Source organism: Heptranchias perlo, chromosome 5, assembly GCF_035084215.1.
Source record: "Heptranchias perlo isolate sHepPer1 chromosome 5, sHepPer1.hap1, whole genome shotgun sequence".
In the NCBI taxonomy this organism is placed as follows: domain Eukaryota; kingdom Metazoa; phylum Chordata; class Chondrichthyes; order Hexanchiformes; family Hexanchidae; genus Heptranchias; species Heptranchias perlo.
In genome coordinates this window covers 109,376,777-109,397,874 of record NC_090329.1, presented here as the reverse complement: position 1 = coordinate 109,397,874, position 21,098 = coordinate 109,376,777, and the positions used below count along the sequence as shown (strand labels likewise).

Genomic DNA, 21,098 nt, shown 5'->3' with positions numbered 1-21,098 from the left:
AGAGAGCTTATCTAGGGTGTGGTGCGTGCAATGTGTTGATCTCTGTGAATAAAGGCTTGGAAGCAACTGAAGACCAGGATCTAGTATTCTATTCTTCACCACCGGGCTATCCAATTTGTTACAAGTAATGGACATCAAGAGGGCAGACAGGCTGGTGGAATGGGCAGACACCAAATTTAGTGCAGAGAAGTGCGAAATGATACATTTTGGCAGGAAGAATGAAAGGCAATATAAACTAAATGGTAAAATTCTAAAGTGGGTGTAGGAATAGAGACCTGAGGGTATATGTGCACAAATATTTGAAGGTGGCCGGACAGGTTGAGAAAGCAATTAAAAAACATATGGGATCCTGGGCTTTATTAATAGACATGATGTGGAGATGCCGGTGATGGACTGGGGTTGACAATTGTAAACAATTTTACAACACCAAGTTATAGTCCAGCAATTTTATTTTAAATTCACAAGCTTTCGGAGATTTTCTCCGAAAGAGAAAATTCACAAGCTTTCGGAGATTTTCTCCGAAAGAGATTTTCTCCGGAAGGAGAAAATCTCCGAAAGCTTGTGAATTTAAAATAAAATTGCTGGACTATAACTTGGTGTTGTAAAATTGTTTACATTTATTAATAGAGGCATAGAGTACAAAAGCAAGGAAGTTATGTTAAACCTTTATAAAACACTGGTTCGGCCACAGATGGAGTATTGTGTCCAATTCTGGGCACCGTACTTTAGGAAGGATGTGAAGACCTTAGAGAGGGTGCAGAAAAGATTTACTAGAATGGTTCCAGGAATGAGGGACTTCAGTTATGTGGATAGACGGGAGAAGCTGGGGCTGTTCTCCTTAGAGCAGAGAAGGTTCAGAGGAGATTTGTTAGAAGTGTTCAAAATTATGAAGGGTTTAGATAAAATAAATAAAGATAAACCATTGGCGGAAGGGTTGCGATCTAGAAGATACAGATTTAAGGTGATTGGCAAAAGAATTAAAGGCGACAGGAGTAAAAACTTTTTTACGCATCGAATAGTTATGATCTGGAATGTGCTGCCTGAAAGGGTGGTGGAAGCAGATTCAATTGTGGCTTTCAAGAGGGAATTGGATAAATACTTGAAGGGAAAAAAATCTGTAGGGCTACAAGGAAAGAGCGGGGGAATGGGACTAACTGGATTGCTCTTACAAAGAGCTGGCACTGGCTCTATGGGCTGAATGGCTTCCTTCTGTGCTGTAACCATTCTACGATTAACCCTAAAATAATCTCACCAATTGTAATAATCTCAGACTCTGATTGCTGCTATAATTAATGCTCATTGTCTGTTAGTGCTGATTTACAGTGATACACTAAATTGTTGGTGAAATCTCTGTTGCTTATTTTGTTAAGTAACTCTGTCCATTAATTGTTCCTATTTGAATTGCTAGGTACCTCCGAATACATCTATTTGAATTTATTAATTGCCCATATAGAAAGACAGAGACCTACATTTATATAGCGCCTTTCATAACCTCAGGATGTCCTAAAGTGCTTCACAACCAATGAAGCACTCCTGAAGTGCAGTCACTGTTGTAATGTAGGAAACGCGGCAGCCAATTTGCGCACAGCAAGGTCCCACAAACAGCAACGTGATAATGACTAGGTAATCTGTTTTAGTGATGTTGGTTGAGAGAAAATATTGGTCAGGACGTCGGGGAGAACTCCCCAGCTCTTCTTCGAAATAATGCCGTGGGATTTTTTATGTCCGTCTGAGAGGATAGATGGGACCTCGGTTTAATGTCTCATCCCAAAGAGGACACATCCCTCAGCCTAGATTTTGTGTTCAAATCTCTGGAGTGGGACTTGAAACCACAACCTTCTGAGTCAGAGGCAAGAGTGCTACCAACTGAGCCACGGCTGACTTTAAGTTGTGATCTTTTAGTCAATAAAGACTTGTTCGTGCATATCTTGTTGTCTGACTGCTCCTTTGATGATTTGACAAGAAAGGGTTAATTCATTCACTCAGTAGCTTGTGGGTATCCTAACCAAGGGCTGGGAAGATATCCTTAAACTCAATCTGAATATTAATCTAAGGCAGTTCAGCAAGGCGACTCAGGCATCATTCACTTCTAGACCTAAACTGGGCGGTAAAACCCCAGACGGTTCCTCACTGAGGAGCTAAGCGAGGGTGTTAAGGGTTGGTCTGGTTCCTTGGCATATGTTTGTTGGGATAGGGAAACCCAGTATTCTTACATTATCTCAGTCTTATTTAGAGCTAATCGAATGTCTTCCAATGTCAGAATATGAAAAATTACAAGATGGTCTACAAAACTGTAACAGGATTTAGTAAAGAACTTGCATTTTTAAAGCACCTTTCACATCCTCAGAATGTTCTAAAGTGCTTTACAATCAATGAATTACAGTAATCTGTATGCATGAGGAAAAAATAATAAGACAGTGAGGCACAATTCTTAGTTACTAATGAACATAATTCATAATGTACAGTTTTGGTCTCCTTACCTAAGGAAGGATATTCTTGCCTTAGAGGGGGTGCAATGAAGGCTCACTAGATTGATTCCTGGGATGAGGGGATTGATCTATGAGGAACGATTGGGTAGAATGGGCCTATATTCTCTGGAGTTTAGAAGAATTTATTAATTGCCCATATAGAAAGATAGAGAGACCTACATTAGAAGGTGATCTCATTAAAACATAAAAGATTCTGAGAGGGCTTGACAGGGTAGGTGCTGAGAGGCTGTTTCCGCTTCTGGAGAGTCTAGAGCCAGAGGTCATAGTCTCAGGATAAGGGGTCCTCTGGTTACCGACCCTTCAGCCATTGGAAACAGTTTCTCCTTATTTATTCTTATCAAAACCCTTCATGATTTTGAACACCTCTACCAAACCTTCTCTGCTCTAAGGAGAACAATCCCAGCTTTTCTAGTCTCTCCACGTAACTCCATGATCTCTGTACTAATTAAGCCAAAAATGCACACAGCTGAAAACAGAAGGACAGACTGAAGGCTGAGTCCATCAGTCTCTTAGTCTATTCTCAGTTTAGTGAGGAAGCACACACAAAGTGTATTTTTGTTATTTCATCACACCTTGACGGCTTTTGATTTCTTATTTTTCAGCATTTTGCTAACATTTTCTTACAACGAGCTGTTTTTGTATCCTCCAGTGGCTCAGGTTGAATCAATTATGATGTTACCCTGGTTCCTCCGAGTTTATCCAGTCAGTAGGTGAGCCATACAGGCCAGGAAGGTCTCAGGTTTTGATGCTCAGTCTGTGCTGATTTAGCCGATCTTTCTAAGGCGGCAGTAGGGGCATTACAATTGGCCTCATCACTTGTGGTTTGGAAGGTAAAAATTGGTAATGTTTCCTGCTCCTTATCACTAGCCAGTGACTCCTGCTGGAAACAGCCCTATGCAGATAACACGCAAGGACCGAATCGGGTTTTACTCTGATGACGCCCATAGTAAATAGCTTGCAGTCGTCGCCAGGGCTCAAAAAGGCAAGTTACCAGTAAGTATCTGACAGTATGGAAAGAAAGGGAGAAATTTGAAGGAGGAAAATATTTCACAGCAACAAAATTGATGTAAATTAGTGGAAAGCCACCTTGTCCTAATGATAATCATTTATAGATATAACCTTTTACAAGACAAATTACACACCGAGTTGTGAAAGACGTTTATACTATCAAAGAATACAAATCCTTTCCATTGTTTAAGATATGGAAACACTTCACAGTGATTTCTACCTCTGAACATTATGGAGTCCATTTCTGTTGTTCCATCGTATCTTGAAGATAGCTTCTTTTACTTCTTTATTTTTCAGTATTTTGCTAAATATTTCTAGCATTTTCCAATAACTCTGGTTCTAACTATGAAATCAATCTTTAGAGGATAAAATTGAATACTCAAATCACCCCATCCAGATTCACTGAACTGACAGAAGAACAGTTGGTTTCTACCAATGGGATGGATGAGTTTGGTAGGCACAGGTATGAATCACAGTGTCTTGCATCTCCATTGTGCCAGCCCACTCAACTGGACTTGATTTAGTTCATACCATGGTTCTGCGAGTTGTTAAGTGGCTCAAACTCAATGGATATCCTCAATTTTCCATTAAAAGCAGCTGAACTATCCTGAATAATTTTTAAGCCATTTTAAATACATCTGAAGATCACAGTGGTGTTATGATAGATCTATCCTTTAGAAAGTAATTCTTAATTCAGCTCATGTACACTTCGGTTATTGCTTAACAGAGGTTACCCTTTGAGTGAATTTGTCTTTATCCACATTGTGGCTCCATACCGTATTCTAGTCCGTCGAAGCGTGCCATATTTGATGCTACTTCTGTTGTACAGAGGACATGATAGCACACAATTGAGTACTTGGTGTGAGGTAGGGAGACTTCAACGACTCTGGCACCTGCATTTTCAAGTAGGTCAGCAGCTTTTGTCCAGTTTGCCACTATTTCACTGGATAGTCCAGGGGCATGATATTCCTTTCAAAACAAGAGAGAAGGCTGTTGGTTAAATGCAGGAAAAATGAAATATCTGATCTCCCGTTTCATATTAAGAGGTAATGGACTACGGTTTTGTGACAAATTTACATTCAATATCCTTGATCATAAAGAACTAAATGTTAGGAGAATTTGTTTTTAAGGTTTAATGAGAATAGGTTCCAGATGGATATACCAGAGAGGGTTTAAAGGCAAGGATGTTGTCCCTATGTCTATATCGTAAAAGCCATTTGAAAGCTTTTTTGGGGGAAGTCTCTTTTCCATTCTCTCTTATTATGTGAGAACAACTCCTGGTGCCAGTCCTTCCAATTTCTCCTCTGATCTGAGGTATAGATCCACCCATCCCTAACACAGCATCACATGGCCACCAGTGCAGCAGTACACATTCACCCAACCCTAACAAAGAATTATATATCCAACGGCACAGTGGTATAGACCTATCCTTCCCTAGTACAGCATTACATACCCACCAGCACACAGTGGTATACACCCATCATTCCCTAACACAGCTTACATATCCACCAGTACAGTGGTATAGACCTATCATTCCCTAACACAGCATTACATACCCACCGGCACAGTGGTATAGAATCACCCAACCCAACAGTGTGTTACATACCCACTAGTACAACAGTACACACCCACCCAACCTCAACAAAACATTACACACCCTTTCAGCATCCAGTAACCCTTACTCACGCACCCCAACATCGAGTAATATAGCACTTTGGTAGTGTGATCCTAATGTTAATCAGTAGAGCGTGCAACTGACAGAAAGCAGAGGTAATAAAACCATCTCAGCTATTGAATACAGTGGACAACTTGGCAAAGCCAAGAAACAAAATGCAGTCAATATATCTACCTATAAATTGTATTAAAAAACCTTTCCAACTCCAGAATTAAAAGATTGATTTCAATATAACCAGAAACAATGGTGAACAAAGATATTGCCATTCATTCCCAATACAATGCAGTGTAAGTTGCAAGCGCATCATATTTTGTGTCAAGGAAGTTTCATACCATTACACTAAAAAAATCTAATTCTACTGCTTACTCAGTAAAGTTCATAATAATATGGAAAAAAAATCTCAGGCATCTATTTTCTTTCAATGAGTTCAGAGGGGGATTTGTTGACAAATATTAATAAACCCTAAAACCTGTTAACAGCAGGGATCTCGTTAACAAGATGTTGATGAACATTTTCACAGGTGCCAGTCACCCTCCAAAAGTGGCCATTCTTCCCATGAACTGATACAGTAAGTGTTGGCAGGATGTTCGATAATGGGGGGCTATCATTACAACATGGGAACAGGAGTAGGCCATTTAGCCCCTAGAGCCTGTTCCGCCATTTAGTGAGATAATGGCTGATCTGTGACCTAACTCCATATACCCACCTTACCCCCATATCCCTTAATACCTTTGGTTAACAAAAATCTATCAATCTCAGATTTAAAATTAACAATTGAGCTAGTATCAACTGCCGTTTGCGGAAGAGAGTTCCAAACTTCTACCATTCTTTGCGTGTAGAAGTGTTTCCTAACTTCACTCCTGAAAGTCCTGGCTCTAATTTTTAGGCTATGTCCCCTAGTCCTAGACTCCCCAACCAGCGGAAATAGTTTCTCTCTATTTACACTATCAGTTCCCCTTAATATCTTGAAAACTTCGATCAAATCACCCCTTAATCTTCCAAATTCCAGAGAATACAACCCTAGCTTGTGTAATCTCTCCTCGTAATTTAACCCTTGGAGTTCAGATATCATTCTAGTAAATCTACGCTGCACTCCCTCCAAGGCCAATATGTCCTTTCTAAGGTGCGGTGCCCAGAACTGAACACAGTACTCCAGGTGTGGTCTAACCAGGGTTTTGTATAGCTGCAGCGTAACTTCTACCCCTTGTATTCTAGTCCTCTAGATATAAAGGCCAGAATTCCATTAGCCTTTTTGATTATTTTCTGCTCCCGTCCATGATATTTTAATGATCTATGTGCACGGACCCCTAAGTCTCTTTGGACCTACACTATTTCGAGCTTTTCACCATTTAGAAAGTACTCTGATCTATCCTTTTTAGTTCCAAAGTAGATGATCTCACATTTGCCCACATTGAAATCAATTTGCCACAGTTTTGTCCATTTATTAATGTCTCTCTGTAATTTTATGCTTCCATCTACACTGCATACAATGCTGCCTATCTTTGTGTCGGCAAACTTGGATATGTGGCTCTCTATCCAGTCATCTAAGTCGTTAATAAATAGTGAATAGTTGGCCCCAACTCAGATCCCTGAGGGACACCACTAGTCACATCCTGCCAATTTGAGTATCTGCCCATTGTCCCTACTCTTTGTCTCCTGCCACTCAGCCAATTTCCTAACCAGGTCAATAATTTGCCCTCAATTCTATAAGATTCAGCTTTAGCTAACAGTCTCTTAAGAGGGACTTTCTCGAATGCCTTTTGGAAGTCCATATAAATAACATCCATAGGCATTCCCCTGTCCACTACTTTAGTCACCCCTTCAAAAAATTCAATCAGGTTAATCAGGCATAACCTATCCTTTACAAATCCATGCTGGCTCTCTCTGATCAGCTGAAAATTTTCAAGGTGTTCAGTCACCCTATCCTTAATTATAGACTAGTAATTTCCCGACCACAGATGTTAAGCTAACTGGTCTATAATTCCCTGGTTTCCCCTCTCTCACCTTTCTCAAATAGCGGAGTCACGTGCAATTTTCCAATCTAAAGGAATCTTGAATCAAGAGAACTTTGGAAAGTTATAGTTAGGGCTTCTGCAATGTTCTCACCTACGTCCTTTAAAACCCTGGGATCGAAACCACCTGGAGCCGGGGATTTGTCACTCTTTAGTGCTATTATTTTCTTTATTACTGTTAATTTGCTTACGTTAATCATGGCGAGTCCCTGTCCCTGATTCAAAATTAGTTTCCTTGGGGTGTCTGGCATGCTATCCTCTTCCTCTACTGTAAATACTAACACAAAGTAATTATTTAACATGTCCAATTCCTTATTTTCATTTACAATACAACCAAGTCCAATCCTGTCCTCAGTGGATGCCTATGTAGCTGTGTTTACTGGAAAGTGATCAAGAGAGGGACTCCTGGATGATTTTTTTCCTTCCCTAACCAAGTGGCTTTGAGGCCAACTGGAGCACTCCCACCTCAGCAGAGATAAATTACATAGAATGTACAGCACAGAAACAGGCCGTTCAGCCCAACAAGTCCATGCCGGTGTTAATGCTTCACATGAGCTTCCTCCCTCCCTACTTCATCTAACTCTATTAGCATATCCTTCTATTCCTTTCTCCCTCATGTATTTATCAAGCTTCCCCTTAAATGCGTCTACGCCAGCCACCTCAACTACTCTTTGTGGCAGCGAGTTCCACATTTTAAGCACTCTTTGGATCAAGAAGTTTCTCCTGAATTCCCTATTGGATTTATTAGTGACTATCTTATATTTATGGCCCCGAGTTCTGGTCTCCCCAGCCAAGTGGAAACATTTTCTCTACGTCTATCCTATCAAACCCTTTCATAATTTTAAAGATCTCTATCAGGTCAGCCCTCAGTCTTCTCTTTTCTAGAGAAAAGAGTCCCAGCCTGTTCAACCTTTCCTGATAGGTATAACCTCTCAGTACTGGTATCATCCTAGTAAATCTTTTGTGCACCTTCTCCAGTGCCTTTATATCCTTTTCATAATATGGAGACCAGAACTGTTCACAGTACTCCTTGTGTGGTCTAACCAAGGTTCTATACAAATTTAACATAACTTCCCTACTTTTCAATTCTACCCCTCTAGAAGTGAACCCCAGTGCTTGGTTTGCTTTTTTTTAAATGGTCTTATTAACCTTCGTCGCTACTTTTAGTAATTTGTGTATCTGCAACTCCAGATCCTTCTGCTCCTCTACCCCATTTAGACTCTTATTTTCCAAGGAGAATGTGGCCTCCTTATTCTTCCTACAAAAATGTACCTCACACTTATCTATATTGAAATTTATTTGCCAATTACACGCCCATTCTGCAAGTTTATTAATGTTTTCCTGTATTTTGTCACAGTCCTCCTCAGTATTAACTATAACCCCAATATTGTGCCGTCCTCAAATTTTGAAATTGTACTTCCGATTCCCGAGTCCAAATCGTTAATGTAAATGGTGAACAACAGTGGTCCCAGCACTGATCCTTGTAGAACACCACTTCCCACCTTTTGCCAGTATGAGTAACTACCTTTAACCCCATCTCTGGTTTCTGTTTTGTAGCCAGCTTGCTATCCATTCTGCTACTTGTCCCCTGACTCCATATGCTCTGACCTTAGTCATGAAGGCATTTTGAAAATCCAGATATATTACATCTACTACATTACCCTTGCCTACCTTTTCTGTTACTTCTTCAAAGAATTCAATAAAGTTGGTCATGTATGACCTTCCCTTTTGAAATCCATGGTGACTATTCTTTATTATGTTTTCGTTCTCTAGATGGTTTTCTATTACATCTTTGAGTAAGGATTCCAGTATCTTTCCTACCACCGATGTTAAGCTAATTAATTGGTCTATAGTTCCTGGACTTGTTCTATCTCCCCTTTTAAATATAGGAATAACATTAGCTGTCCGCCAGTCTTCTGGCACTATTCCCTTTTCTAATGAATTTTTTTATATATGTAATTGTGCCTCTGATATCTCTTCACTAACTTCTTTTAATATGCAAGGATGCAATCGATTCGGACCAGGGGTTTTATCCTCGCTAAGTGTGATTAGTTTATCAATTATCTCCCCCTTTTCTATCTTAAATGTCTTTATATCTTTTTTGATCTCTTCTTCTAATGTCATGCCCACCATGTTAGTCTCCAGGTAAATACTGAGGCAAAGTAATTATTTAACATTTCTGTCATTACCTGTAAGTTTATCGTGTGTATCCCTTAGTGGTCCTATCCCTATCCTGATTTTATTTACTTCTTTCCTAGCCTTTTTGTATTCCCTTTTGCTATCCTTTCCTTTGTTGTCTATGTACTTAGTGTATGTCTCATTCTTTAGTTTCAGTTTTTCCCTTATTTCTTTATTCATCCATTGTGTGTCATTACTGGCTAGTTTGTTCTTGCTTTTTAGTGGGATATATTTCTCCTCGACTTTACTGATCACCGTTTTAAATGTTTCCCACTGCTATTCTATTTCTTTGTTTGTCAATAAACTTTTCCAGTTTATTTTCCCTAGTTCTATTCTCATCCCCTTAAAATCAGCTTTTTTCCAATTTATTATTTTGGTCTTTGTCATACTTATGTCTTCCTCAATCTTTATCTTAAATCTTATTATGTTGTGATCGTTATTGCCTAGATGGGTTCCCCTACGCTTACTTTTCTTATCTGTTCTGGTTCATTTCCCATTACTAGATCCAGCAGTGCTTCCCCTCTCATTGGACTTTCCACATACTGGGTAAGAAAGGAGTCCTGCACACATTGTTAAAAACTCCATGCCTTGTACCCCTTTAACTACTTCTTCTTGCCAGTTTATCTGGGGGTAGTTAAAATCGGCCATGATTATTAATCTATGTCCTTTACTCATTTTGCATATTTGCTTACATATTCTTCCTCCACCTCCTTTCCACTGTTAGGTGGTCTGTAGCATAGCCCTATTAGCGTGATCGATCCCTTATCTTTTATTTCAATCCATATGGATTCTGTTTCTATCCTTCTGTTGGTTATGTCCCTTATGTCCATTACGTTATCTCTAATTAGTACAGCTACTCCAGCCCCCTTCTTCCTTCCCTATCCTTTCTGATTAGGTTATCACCTGCAATATTTAGTTCTTTATATAGCCATGTTTCAGTTATTCCTATTGCTTCTGGTTCCTCGCTACGGATTATTGCCTCCAATTCCCCTGTTTTATTTTGGACACTGTGTACATTGCTGTACAGGCAGTTTAATTCCTCTTTAATAATTGTTCCTTTTACTTTATTTTCATCAGTCCTTTTATACTTCTGTTTTATAACTGTATTTGTTCCTTGACCATTTTTGATATCTTTATTCCTTACCCTGGTCTGACCTTCACACTCATCTCCTGTTTCTTTTATCTTTAGGTTTTTGTTATTGCTACCAGATCCCTCCCCCATCTTGATAGTTTAAAGTCTTATCCATCGCCCTGTTTATCCTTTCCGCTAGGATTCTGGTCCCATTCCGGTTCAGGTGGAGTCCGTCTCAGCACTGGTGCCAGTGCCCCATGAAATGGAACCCCTCCTTCCCACACCACTCTTTCAGTCACGCATTCACCTTTCTGGTCTGCCTATCCCTGTGCCAATTAGCACATGGCTCGGGTAGTAATCCTGAGATTACCACCCGTGGAGGTCCTGCTTTTCAATTTCATTCATAGCTTGATATTCCCTTAGCAGGACCTCCTTCTTGTTCTTCCTTATGTCATTGGTGCCGACATGGACCACGATAACTTTCTAAGTTCCTCTCCAGTTGCAAAGGTAAAGGACATATTGGGGCACCAGGTAGGCAACACACCCTCCTGGACTCTCGGTCGCGACTGCAGAGGACGCTATCTATCCCTGAATATAGAATCCCCTATGACTACAACCTTTCTATTCTGATCCTCCCTGCCTTGGACTGCCTCATGCTCCACGGTGCCATGGTTAGCATTCTGGGCAACCTTGCTGCAGCCTTCATCCTTATCCTCACAGGTATTAAGTACCTCGTACCTGTTGGATAGGACCAGTGGCTAAGGGACCTCCTTCTTTACCTCTCCTAGATTCCAACTACCCTGCTAACTAACAGTTACTCTCTACCCTTCCTGCACCTGTGCTTTCCTCTGAGGTGTGAATGTACGCTGGAGAAAACTAACTTGATATTCCTCCCCCCCGCCCCCACTTATGTCGGAGTGTCTCTAACTCACACTCCAGCTCAAAGATTCTGAGCGGAGTGTCTCAAGCCAGAGACATTTACTACAGATGTGGCAATCCGGGACAGTCTCGCTGTCCACAAACTCCCACATATTACAGTCCCAACTGCCAGTTCTAGTTTTTATTTATTTATTTATTAGAATTATAGGAAGTTACGGCACAGAAGGAGGCCATACTGCCCATTGTGTCTGTGCCGGTCGAAAAGAGCTATACAGCTTAATCCCACTTTCCAGCACTTGGTCCATAGCTCTGTAGGTTACAGCACTTCAAGTGCACATCCCTGTACTTTTTAAATGAGGTGAGGGTTTCTGCCTCTACCACCCTTTCAGGCAGTGAGTTACAGACCCCCACCACCCTCTGGGTGAAAAAGTTTCTCCTCAGCTCCTCGCTAATCCTTCTACTGGAGAAAACTAACTTGATATTCCTCCTCCCCACTTATGTCGGAGTGTCTCTAACTCACACTCTAGCTCAAAGATTCTGAGCGGAGTGTACCTGGAGTACTGTGAGCAGTTCTGGGCACCGCACCTTTGGAAGGACATATTGGCCTTGGAGGGAGTGCAGCATAGGTTTACTAGAATAATACCCGGACTTCAAGGGTTAAGTTACGAGGCGAGATTACACAAATTGGGGTTGTATTCTCTAGAATTTCCAAGGTTAAGGGGTGATCTGATCGAAGTTTATAAGATATTAAGGGGAACGGATAGGGTGGATAGAGAGAAACTATTTCCGCTGGTTGGGGATTTTAGGAGTAGGGAGCACAGTCTAAACATTCGAGCCAGACCTTTCAGGAGCGAGATTAGAAAACATTTCTACACACAAAGGGTTGTAGAAGTTTGGAACTCTCTTCCGCAAACGGCAATTGATGCTAGCTCAATTGCTAAATTTAAATCTGAGATAGATAGCTTTTTGGCAACCAAAGGTATTAAGGGATATGGGCCAAAGGCAGGTATATGGAGTTAGATCACAGATCAGCCATGATCTTATCAAATGGCGGAGCAGGCACGAGGGGCTGAATGGCCTACTCCTGTTCCTATGTACTAATTACTAATCTATGCCCCCTGGTCACTGACCCCTCTGCTAAGGGAAATAGGTCCTCCCTATCCACTCTATCTAGGCCCCTCATAATTTTATGCACCTCAATTAAATCTCCCCTCAGCCTCCTTTTTTCCAAAGAAAACAAACCCAGCCTATCCAATCTTTTCTCATAGCTAAAATTCTCCAGCCCTGGCAACATCTGGTAAATCTCCTCTGTACCCTCTCTAGTGCAATCACATCTTTCCTGTAAAGTGATCAGAACTGTACGCCGTTCTCAAGCTGTGGCCTAACTAGTGTTTTATATAGTTCTAGCATAACCTCCCTGCTCTTATATTCTATGCCTTGGCTAATAAAGGAAAGTAACCCGTATGCATTTTTAACCACCTTATCTACCTGTCCTGCTACTTTAAGGGATCTATGGACATGCACTCCAAGGTCCCTCTGTTCCTCTACACCCCTTAGTATCCTCCCATTTATTGTATATTCCTTTGCCTTGTTTGCCCTCCCCAAATGCATCACCTTACACTTCTCTGGATTGAATTCCATTTGCCACTTTTCTGCCCACCTGACCAGTCCATTGAGATCTTCCTGCAGTCTACAGTTTTCCTCCTCAATTCAACCACGCAGCCAATTTTTGTATCATCTGCAAACTTCTTGATCACGCCCCCTACATTCAAATCCAAATCATTAATATATAATCACAAAAAGCAAGGGACCTACTACTGAGCCCTGCAGAACCCCACTGGAAACAGCCTTCTAGTCGCAAAAGCACCCGTTGACCTTTGCTTCCTGCCACTGAGCCAATTTTGAATCGAACTAGCCACTTTCCCTTGGATCCCATGGGCTTTTACTTTTTCGACCAGTCTGCCATGAGGGACCTTGTCAAAAGCCTAGCTAAAATCCATGTAGTCTACATCAAACGCGTTACCCTCATCTACCCTCGTTGTTATCTCCTCAAAAAATTCAATCAAGTTAGTCAGACACGACCTTCTCTTAACAAATCCATGCTAACTCAATACTGCTCTGTAATTGGCTAGTATGGGGTTAGAAAATTATGACAGCTCCATGCTGGGTTCTAATAATGGAGAAATGCCAATTTTTGTTATTTTATTGGCGACGCCCAGTGACTGAGCATATGGTAGATATCAGCCAAGTACATTGCCAGACTTGTCATAATATGAAGCATTGCTCCCCTTGCTATGGAAGTGATACTAGAAAAAACCTAGTTTAAACTAGCGGGCAAGAATAATTTATATTTCTTTACCTGTGAGACCTAAAAGGGAAGCAATTTTCTTGATGAGGAATGTGCCTGGGTGGTACTGTGGGTTAAACATTGGCCTTTCCCTTCTGAGACCTGGGTTCAGTTCCAGACCCCACTGATGGGATGAAAGTTTCCTGTCTGTCTGCTGGCTGGAATGAGTTTAGGCAATATCAACACAGCACATAACTGCTGCCTAATTTGACACGAGTTGGCAATCTTGCTCAGACAGAGAGAAGTGGGGGACTTTACTCTACGCCATACTTGACCTCAGAGTGCTTAACGCTGACACTGAGCGCTTGTGCTGGGTTCCATTTCCAAAACACAGACATCCCTCAAGTTAATGAGCACAAAAAATGAAAGCTAAAAAGGTACTTCTTCCTACTGCAATGTCCTCCTTTGATCTAGAAGACCATGATTGAGCATAAGAAGTATTGTGAAACTAGTTATCTTCTTTGCATGTATTTCTAAGAGATACCTTACACCAACATTTTAAAAAATCTACCTTGTAAGTACTTATGGGACTTACCTTTGGAATTCCCACACACAGATTTCGTATGTCTATTTCAGCAGGTAATTCAAAGGGTTCAAATGGGTCTTGTAAGGTGGTGGAGTCTTTGGGATCATGCCCACCAATCACACCTAATGCAGACGTAACAGCAAAATTAGTACAAACGTAGTCCAAAACTAGCACTCATTCAGCACACAGAACAATTCAAGGAATGGCTGGGCTGGTAACCCACAGATGCACAAGTGCCAAATGGGTCATAAAGGTCAGATCAGTAGATAGATTATTTATAGCATTAGAGAGGATTGTGCTGGATATTTATATTTTTACCAAGAGCTTTATTTTTTGATTTATACTACCCTTCCATTTCTACTTTCTCTTCTTCCCTTTAGGTTTCCTTCCATCTTGCACCAAAATGGAGAGCAGGCAACCTGCTCCCGCCCCGTCTCAATACCACTCGAGTTATCTGCAAGAAGAGGTGAGAAATGGCCCCAGCAAGAATTGGCCCCTCTTTTTTAAAAATTCATTCATGGGATGTGGGCGTCGCTGGCAAGGCCAGCATTTATTGCCTATCCCTAATTGCCCTTGAGATGGTGGTGGTGAGCCACCTTCTTGAACCACTGCAGTCAGTGTGGTGAAGGTTCTCTCTTTGTTCCTTGCTGTAGGGAGTTGGACGGTATTCTTGTTAGAAAAAGATGCAATGCAGATTTTTGGAGTCCAGGCCTGAATCTGTTGTGGAATCCATGGATTAAACAGAAAACTGCTGTAATAGCTATGTCCTTATGGGGATGAAACTGGAATTATCAAGAATTAGTCTTGGTTGAGACAGTGATGAACAACTGGTATTCAGTAGTTCCCCACATCATACACACAACAGAACAAGCTACATAGAATCACAGAAATTACAGAACAAGGGGGCCATTTGGCCCATCACGCCTGTACTGGTATAGAGAATTTTGTTAGGTCAGTCTGATGTCTGACATGCAGACAGCCTCCAAACTAAGAAACTGAGGCCCCCACATAGGTAGAGCATACAAAATCCAGAGAGTTTAGACAGAAGTTGGCAACAACAAAAGCTCGAAGACCTTCAGGTATACACAGAGGTACTAATGGAGTTTAATAAGGTGAAACCACGCACCTGATGAGCACTGCCTAACCAGCTACCAAGCTATCCATTGGGACTCAAGCTTGAAGGGTTGACTGGGGCTGAGTGGGAAGATTCCCAGAGCCCAGTGACAAGACTATCCCTCTAAGTCCCATTAATGAGTTAAGCTGGCTGATCAAGCATTAACAATGCCCTGCAGTACTGCAGACTTGCCTGGCTCAGATGTTCAATTACCCTGTGCAGAGTTAGCTTGGCTCCAATCTTCCATTCTAGGCATGTCACTGTGGAATCAACCCAAGCCCAAATAGAGGCCGCTGACCTCTCCCAAGAGGACAGCCACTTGTCAGCTTGGCTCAGTTGGTAGCATTCTCACATCTGAATCAGAAGGTTGTGGGTTCAAGTCCCACTACAGCCTTGAGCTTGTAATCTAGGCTGGTACATCAAAGTAATGCTAAGGGAGTGCTGCATTGTTGGAGTTAAACCAAGGCCCTATTTGCCTACTCTTGTAAAAGATCCACAACTCTACTTGAAGAAGAGCAGGGAGCTCAGCCAGTCTCTGGCCAAGAAATTTGTCTAACTCAGGCTCAGTAGAAGCTGGGATAAATAAATTCACTTCTGATAATTTGGCCAAATAAAATAGATTTAAGAGCAGAGCAAGCACCAATTGTTAGTAACTCTCGTTTGGTTTTTATGAATAGTGGAGTAATATTTTTACAGAAATAAAACCAGAAAAAACTAATAATGAACAAAAATAAAACTGAAATGTGCCAAATGTGACTGCAATTGCACTACTAGACTCCACAGAATACATGAATTATTTGATATCTAACCTTATAAGTGATCATTTTGTAAAGTAGTGCATCTCCCAATCATTATATACACATTTCCACAAAAATCCAAACAAGCTTTTGAAGATAACTGTTGCCAACTGAATGACCAGAAGTGAATTCATTTTTCACATATATGTCTCAACATTGATAGCTCTTGGTCCTCTCATGCTTCCTTTCAAAGGACCTGTGCAATAAGCACAAAATTGAATAGAGTTTTTTTAAATGTTAAAATATAACATACCTAGTACCGTGCTTGCATCATCTACACACCTGGTCATAATGCCAGGAACATCCATAGAGTTGACCAATGGTATGAGACCATGACGAGAAAGCAACCCATAGGAGCTCTTGAAGCCCACAATGCCACAGTGGGCTGCTGGATTGCGTACTGAACCTCCTGTATCTGAACCTAAAGAACTGGGAGAAATGTTGTGTGTGATTAGTACTTTGTGTGCGATACGCTCTCCTTCAACTGTATTAGTGCAGACATTACCCCTTACCATAAACTCAGATATAAAGTCCGACACAGGAAATTAAGGAATTCAAAATAAAGAAGGGTGAACTGCCATGAAAGTAGCAAATGGAAAATAAAAGTTGCAGCATGATAAAACTGAAGATATTTATAGAATTATTTACAAGGGAAGGGATAAATTCTGAAAAATGAGTAATATGGGGACAGAAAAAGGGATGAAGATTCATATATTCAAAGGTAAGCAAGTGAGACGAGATGAAATTTATAGAAATGATGACGACGGCATGGATGTTGGTACCACAGCCTCCTTAAAGGCCTGCAGAAGGCTCTCAGGAGTTCTGGATGACTATATCCCAGAGTGACATGGAGGATTGGCTGCTAATTTGCACAAGCATGGTGTTCAGGTTGATTAGTCAGCCTATCTGCTTTATCAACAGTACAGAGTACACAAACCCAGAGCATGATATTATGGGGGCAAATCACATCAGTGTGGATCTGGGCATTCACAAATCTCACTGGCATGAACAATGCCCAAGGCATGTTACGTATGGAAAGTTATAAGGAAAGGCATGGGGGATCAAAATTCCGGAGTAAGATTGTTCATGTGCTGCTGAGTCTATGGATGAGACCCTGTGGAAAGCAACAGGTTAGAGATGTAAGATTGGATTAATATTCTTGAGTTTTGCTCGATTATATCTAATCTCATATAGAAGCTTGACAGGGCTTTATTTTCTTGGTTGTTTACATGCAGTTGGTTGCCCTTCTTAGGCGATTTAAGTGAACTGGACAGAGCCCATGCATGATCTGTGCATGGAACAGATTTGATGAGTCAAATGCCCATTCCTCATTTCATACTTTTTTGCATCCTTCAGAGTTATTGGCTTTCTCCTTCCTGTAAACAAAGAACGAGACCGTGCCTAATCCAGAAAAGCAAACCTTCCACATTAATATCAACCATTTTCGCCCATCATGCCTATGTCCTACTAGCTCCACACCAGAGCCATTTTCCTGTCCCCTTTAATATTTTTCTTCTTTAAGTGGTTATCTAACTTCCTCTTAATCATTGTGATTGGATCAGCTTCAATAGCCACTTATGGTAAGATATTCCATATTCTAATAGTCTTCTTGCATGAAAACATTTCTTGTGACCTCCACCTTTATGCTTATAATACTGATCCCAGGTTTATGTTGATTCACTGACCAGTGGTAATAAGCTTTAATTATTTAACTTCTCAAACAATTTCAGAATTTTGAACACTCTTATTACATTTCCGCGTGATCTTCTCTACTCTAGTAAATACAGTCCTAACTATTCCAGTGTCACACCATATATCATCTATGGAGTCAAGAAGAATGAGAGGTGATCTCATTGAAACATATAAGATTCCGAGAGGGCTTGACAGGGTAGATGCTGAGAGCCTGTTTCCGCTGGCTGGAGAGTCTAGAAGTAGGGGGCATAGTCTCAGGATAAGGGGTCGGCCATTTAGGACTGAGATGAGGAAAAATTTCTTCACTCAGAGGGTTGTGAATCTTTGGAATTCTCTACCCCAGAGGGCTGTGGATGCTGAGTCGTTGAGTATATTCAAGGCTGAGATCGATAGATTTGTGGGAACCAAGGGATATGGGGCTTGAGCGGGAAAGTGGAGTTGAGGTCGAAGATCAGCCATGATCTTACTGAATGGCGGAGCAGACTCGAGGGGCTGTATAACCTACTCCTGTTCCTGTTTCTTATGTTCTTAAGAAATAATCCCAGAATCTTAAGTCTGTCCTCCTAAGTAGAGTTTCCATCCCTGGCATCAACCTGGTGAATCTATTTTGTACGCTGTCAGGGACGTTAATGCCCTTTATAATACCCTCTATAATGGGGTGCCAGAACTGCAGGCAGTAACTCTAATTCTGTCGTAAAAAATTCAACTGGTTCAATACTGTCCTTTAGGGAAGGAAACCTGCTGTCCTTACCCGGTCTGGCTGATATATGTCGCTGGGTCAAGAACTCCCTACCTAACTGTGGGAGAACCTTCACCATACGGACTACAGCAGTTCAAGAAGAAGGGCCACCACCACTTTCTCAGGGCAACTAAGGATGGGCAATAAATGCCGGCCTTGCCAGCGGCATCCATATTTCACAAATGAATTTTTTTAAAATTCTGGTGACAACACTGCTTTCTGTAATAGAAGTACTAAGCAAGGCTCCTGGATTCCAAAGCACAGTGCCAACAGACACATGTTTAACTACTAGCTCAGCTTTTAGAAGTTTGACTCTAGTTTTACTACATTTTCTTGAAGACATTTTAGGAAGTCTTAAATTTGTAATTTAGTGATTAAGGTGTATTTAAAAATATATAGCTGGGGATTGGGGAAAAGAAACTGAAAAGAAAACAGAATCGGAAGATAAAGTATTGGGATACTCACGCAAAACACGTCAGTGAAGCAACAGCTACCGCACTACCTCCGGAGCTGCCGCCTGCTATCACCCAATCGGAGTCTTCCATGTCGTGATCCTGACTAGGTCGCTCTCTGTACGGTTCGGAATATCCCCAAGGATTTCGCACTGGTCCATAGATGCTATCAATACTCCCGGACCTAGGGAATTGAAATGATTTATTGTGACAGTATGGGGTAAATGATTCATCACAGTTGTCCAGCTTTGGACTAAAGGTTGACACCACTGAGGCCTTATTATAGCCTAGAACCTGACATCTCAAACAGTGGCTGGGAAACAACTGAGACTACAGAGGGATAAGGTGGTTAGTGATTGCAATGCTTTTATTTTGGCTAGCCAGATAACCTCCTTTAAAACACATCAAAACAGACTATATCAATCACTACAGCTAACAGGAAATGTGATAAGTACTTGAAGAGGAAAAATATTAAAGGTTATGGGGAACGTGAGGAAAATTGGACTAGAATAAGTGGACCAGTTGTGGAGCTAGCACTGGTGCAAACATTTATCCAAAATTTCTGAGATTCTAAAACTTTGTTGAATGAGTGTAAAAAAGACATAATGGGGTAGAATTTCTACTTGTTTACCCAGTAATATCAGTGCAATCCAGGCAGAAGCAACTGAACCAGTACAAAAGATCGGAGCATTTCAAACCTAAGTGAGTTATGCCCAAAACCATTTACACTTGTGCTTTCCCCGATCTTCTATGCTGATTTAAGAGTCAATTTGCCCGGATGAGGCCCCGCCCACAAAACTGACCATGCCCCCAGGTCGAAATTGAGAGATTCAGCTGATTGCACTGGTCCGGGAAGGCTCTTCAAATTGCGCTCATTTTCTTAGACGCACAGGCACTATTAGGCATTATTTTAAAAGTTTTTTCATATCAAAAATATTTAATTTACTAAGAAATTGACTATTTTACACCAATGGATCTATTAAATGGTTCAGTATAGTTTTTAAAACATTTTTAATGATTTTAATGGAAAGAAAAAAATGATTACATTCTATTACACTGCCCGATTACGCCGGTGCATGGAAAATTTTACATTTGTGATTATGCGAATTTATTTTAGCGGAAACTTGAACTGTAACCTAACCAGCGCAATTTCAAGCGCATTTTAGGTGCAATTTCCTGATTGCGTCCATAGTGGAAATTCTACCCCAATATTCCAAATATACACATTCTTAAATATGGCACAGTGACAAATTAACACTAAATAATTCCTTTCATTAAGTCATAATACTGAAAGAGGGACCATAATTTAAAATAGGGAGCTATTCTTTCAAGGATAATTTTAAAGAAGATACTAATTTATAAAGTATAATTCATCACACACAACGAAGAAAGGACAGACTGCATGAGGTTTGGATCCATGATAGAGATGGCTTTTGTATATATTGGCTCTTGTTGGCTTATAGAAATTATGGGTAGAATTTCCACGGGGTTCACCCGATGTTCCATCTAACCACTGGAGGAATGGCATAAACTGCCGTTTTTACTCATTTACGCCGTTTTTCTGAGGGTTGCGCTGATCTCCCACCGAAGTTATGGCGGGAGATAGGGAGAACACCTCTGGAAATTCCCGGCACACAGCTTCTGTGGCATTGCTCACGGATAGACTGGAGTTTGCAACACAGATTTTTGACTATGAACCTGGTCTGTCCCTTTAAAGCTACTGTTCAGGTATTTGCTGCTGAAAGTAGTTAAATAGGTCCTGAGGTCAACTGCAGATTGCTTACAGTTAATGAGGTAAGTTTACAGATTGATTGCATTTAGTGAGGTAAGTTTACAGATTGATTGCATTTAGTGAGGTAAGTTTACAGATTGATTGCAGTTAGTGAGGTAAGATTACAGATTGATTGCAGTTAGTGAGGTAAGATTACAGATTGATTGCAGTTAGTGAGGAAATATTACAGATTGATTACAATTAGTGAGGTAAGTTTACAGATTGATTACTGTTAGTGAGGTAAGTTTACAGATTGATTGCAGTTAGTGAGGTAAGTTTACAGATTGATTACTGTTAGTGAGATAAGTTTACAGATTGATTAGTTAGTGAGATAAGTTTACAGGTTG

General features: G+C 40.8%; 1 protein-coding gene across 1 annotated transcript in view; it reads right to left on the bottom strand.

The window, feature by feature from the left end:
* The window catches only part of qrsl1 (glutaminyl-tRNA amidotransferase subunit QRSL1), a 46,037-nt gene that overhangs the window by 9,751 nt on the left and 15,188 nt on the right, over nucleotides 1-21,098 (bottom strand). The window contains exons 5-8 of the mRNA XM_067984966.1: nucleotides 18,994-19,164; nucleotides 16,351-16,526; nucleotides 14,196-14,308; nucleotides 4,274-4,466 (exon numbers count right to left, since the gene is read on the bottom strand). Coding sequence (XP_067841067.1) covers nucleotides 4,274-4,466; nucleotides 14,196-14,308; nucleotides 16,351-16,526; nucleotides 18,994-19,164 — 653 coding nt within the window. The remainder of the gene's footprint in view (nucleotides 1-4,273; nucleotides 4,467-14,195; nucleotides 14,309-16,350; nucleotides 16,527-18,993; nucleotides 19,165-21,098) is intronic.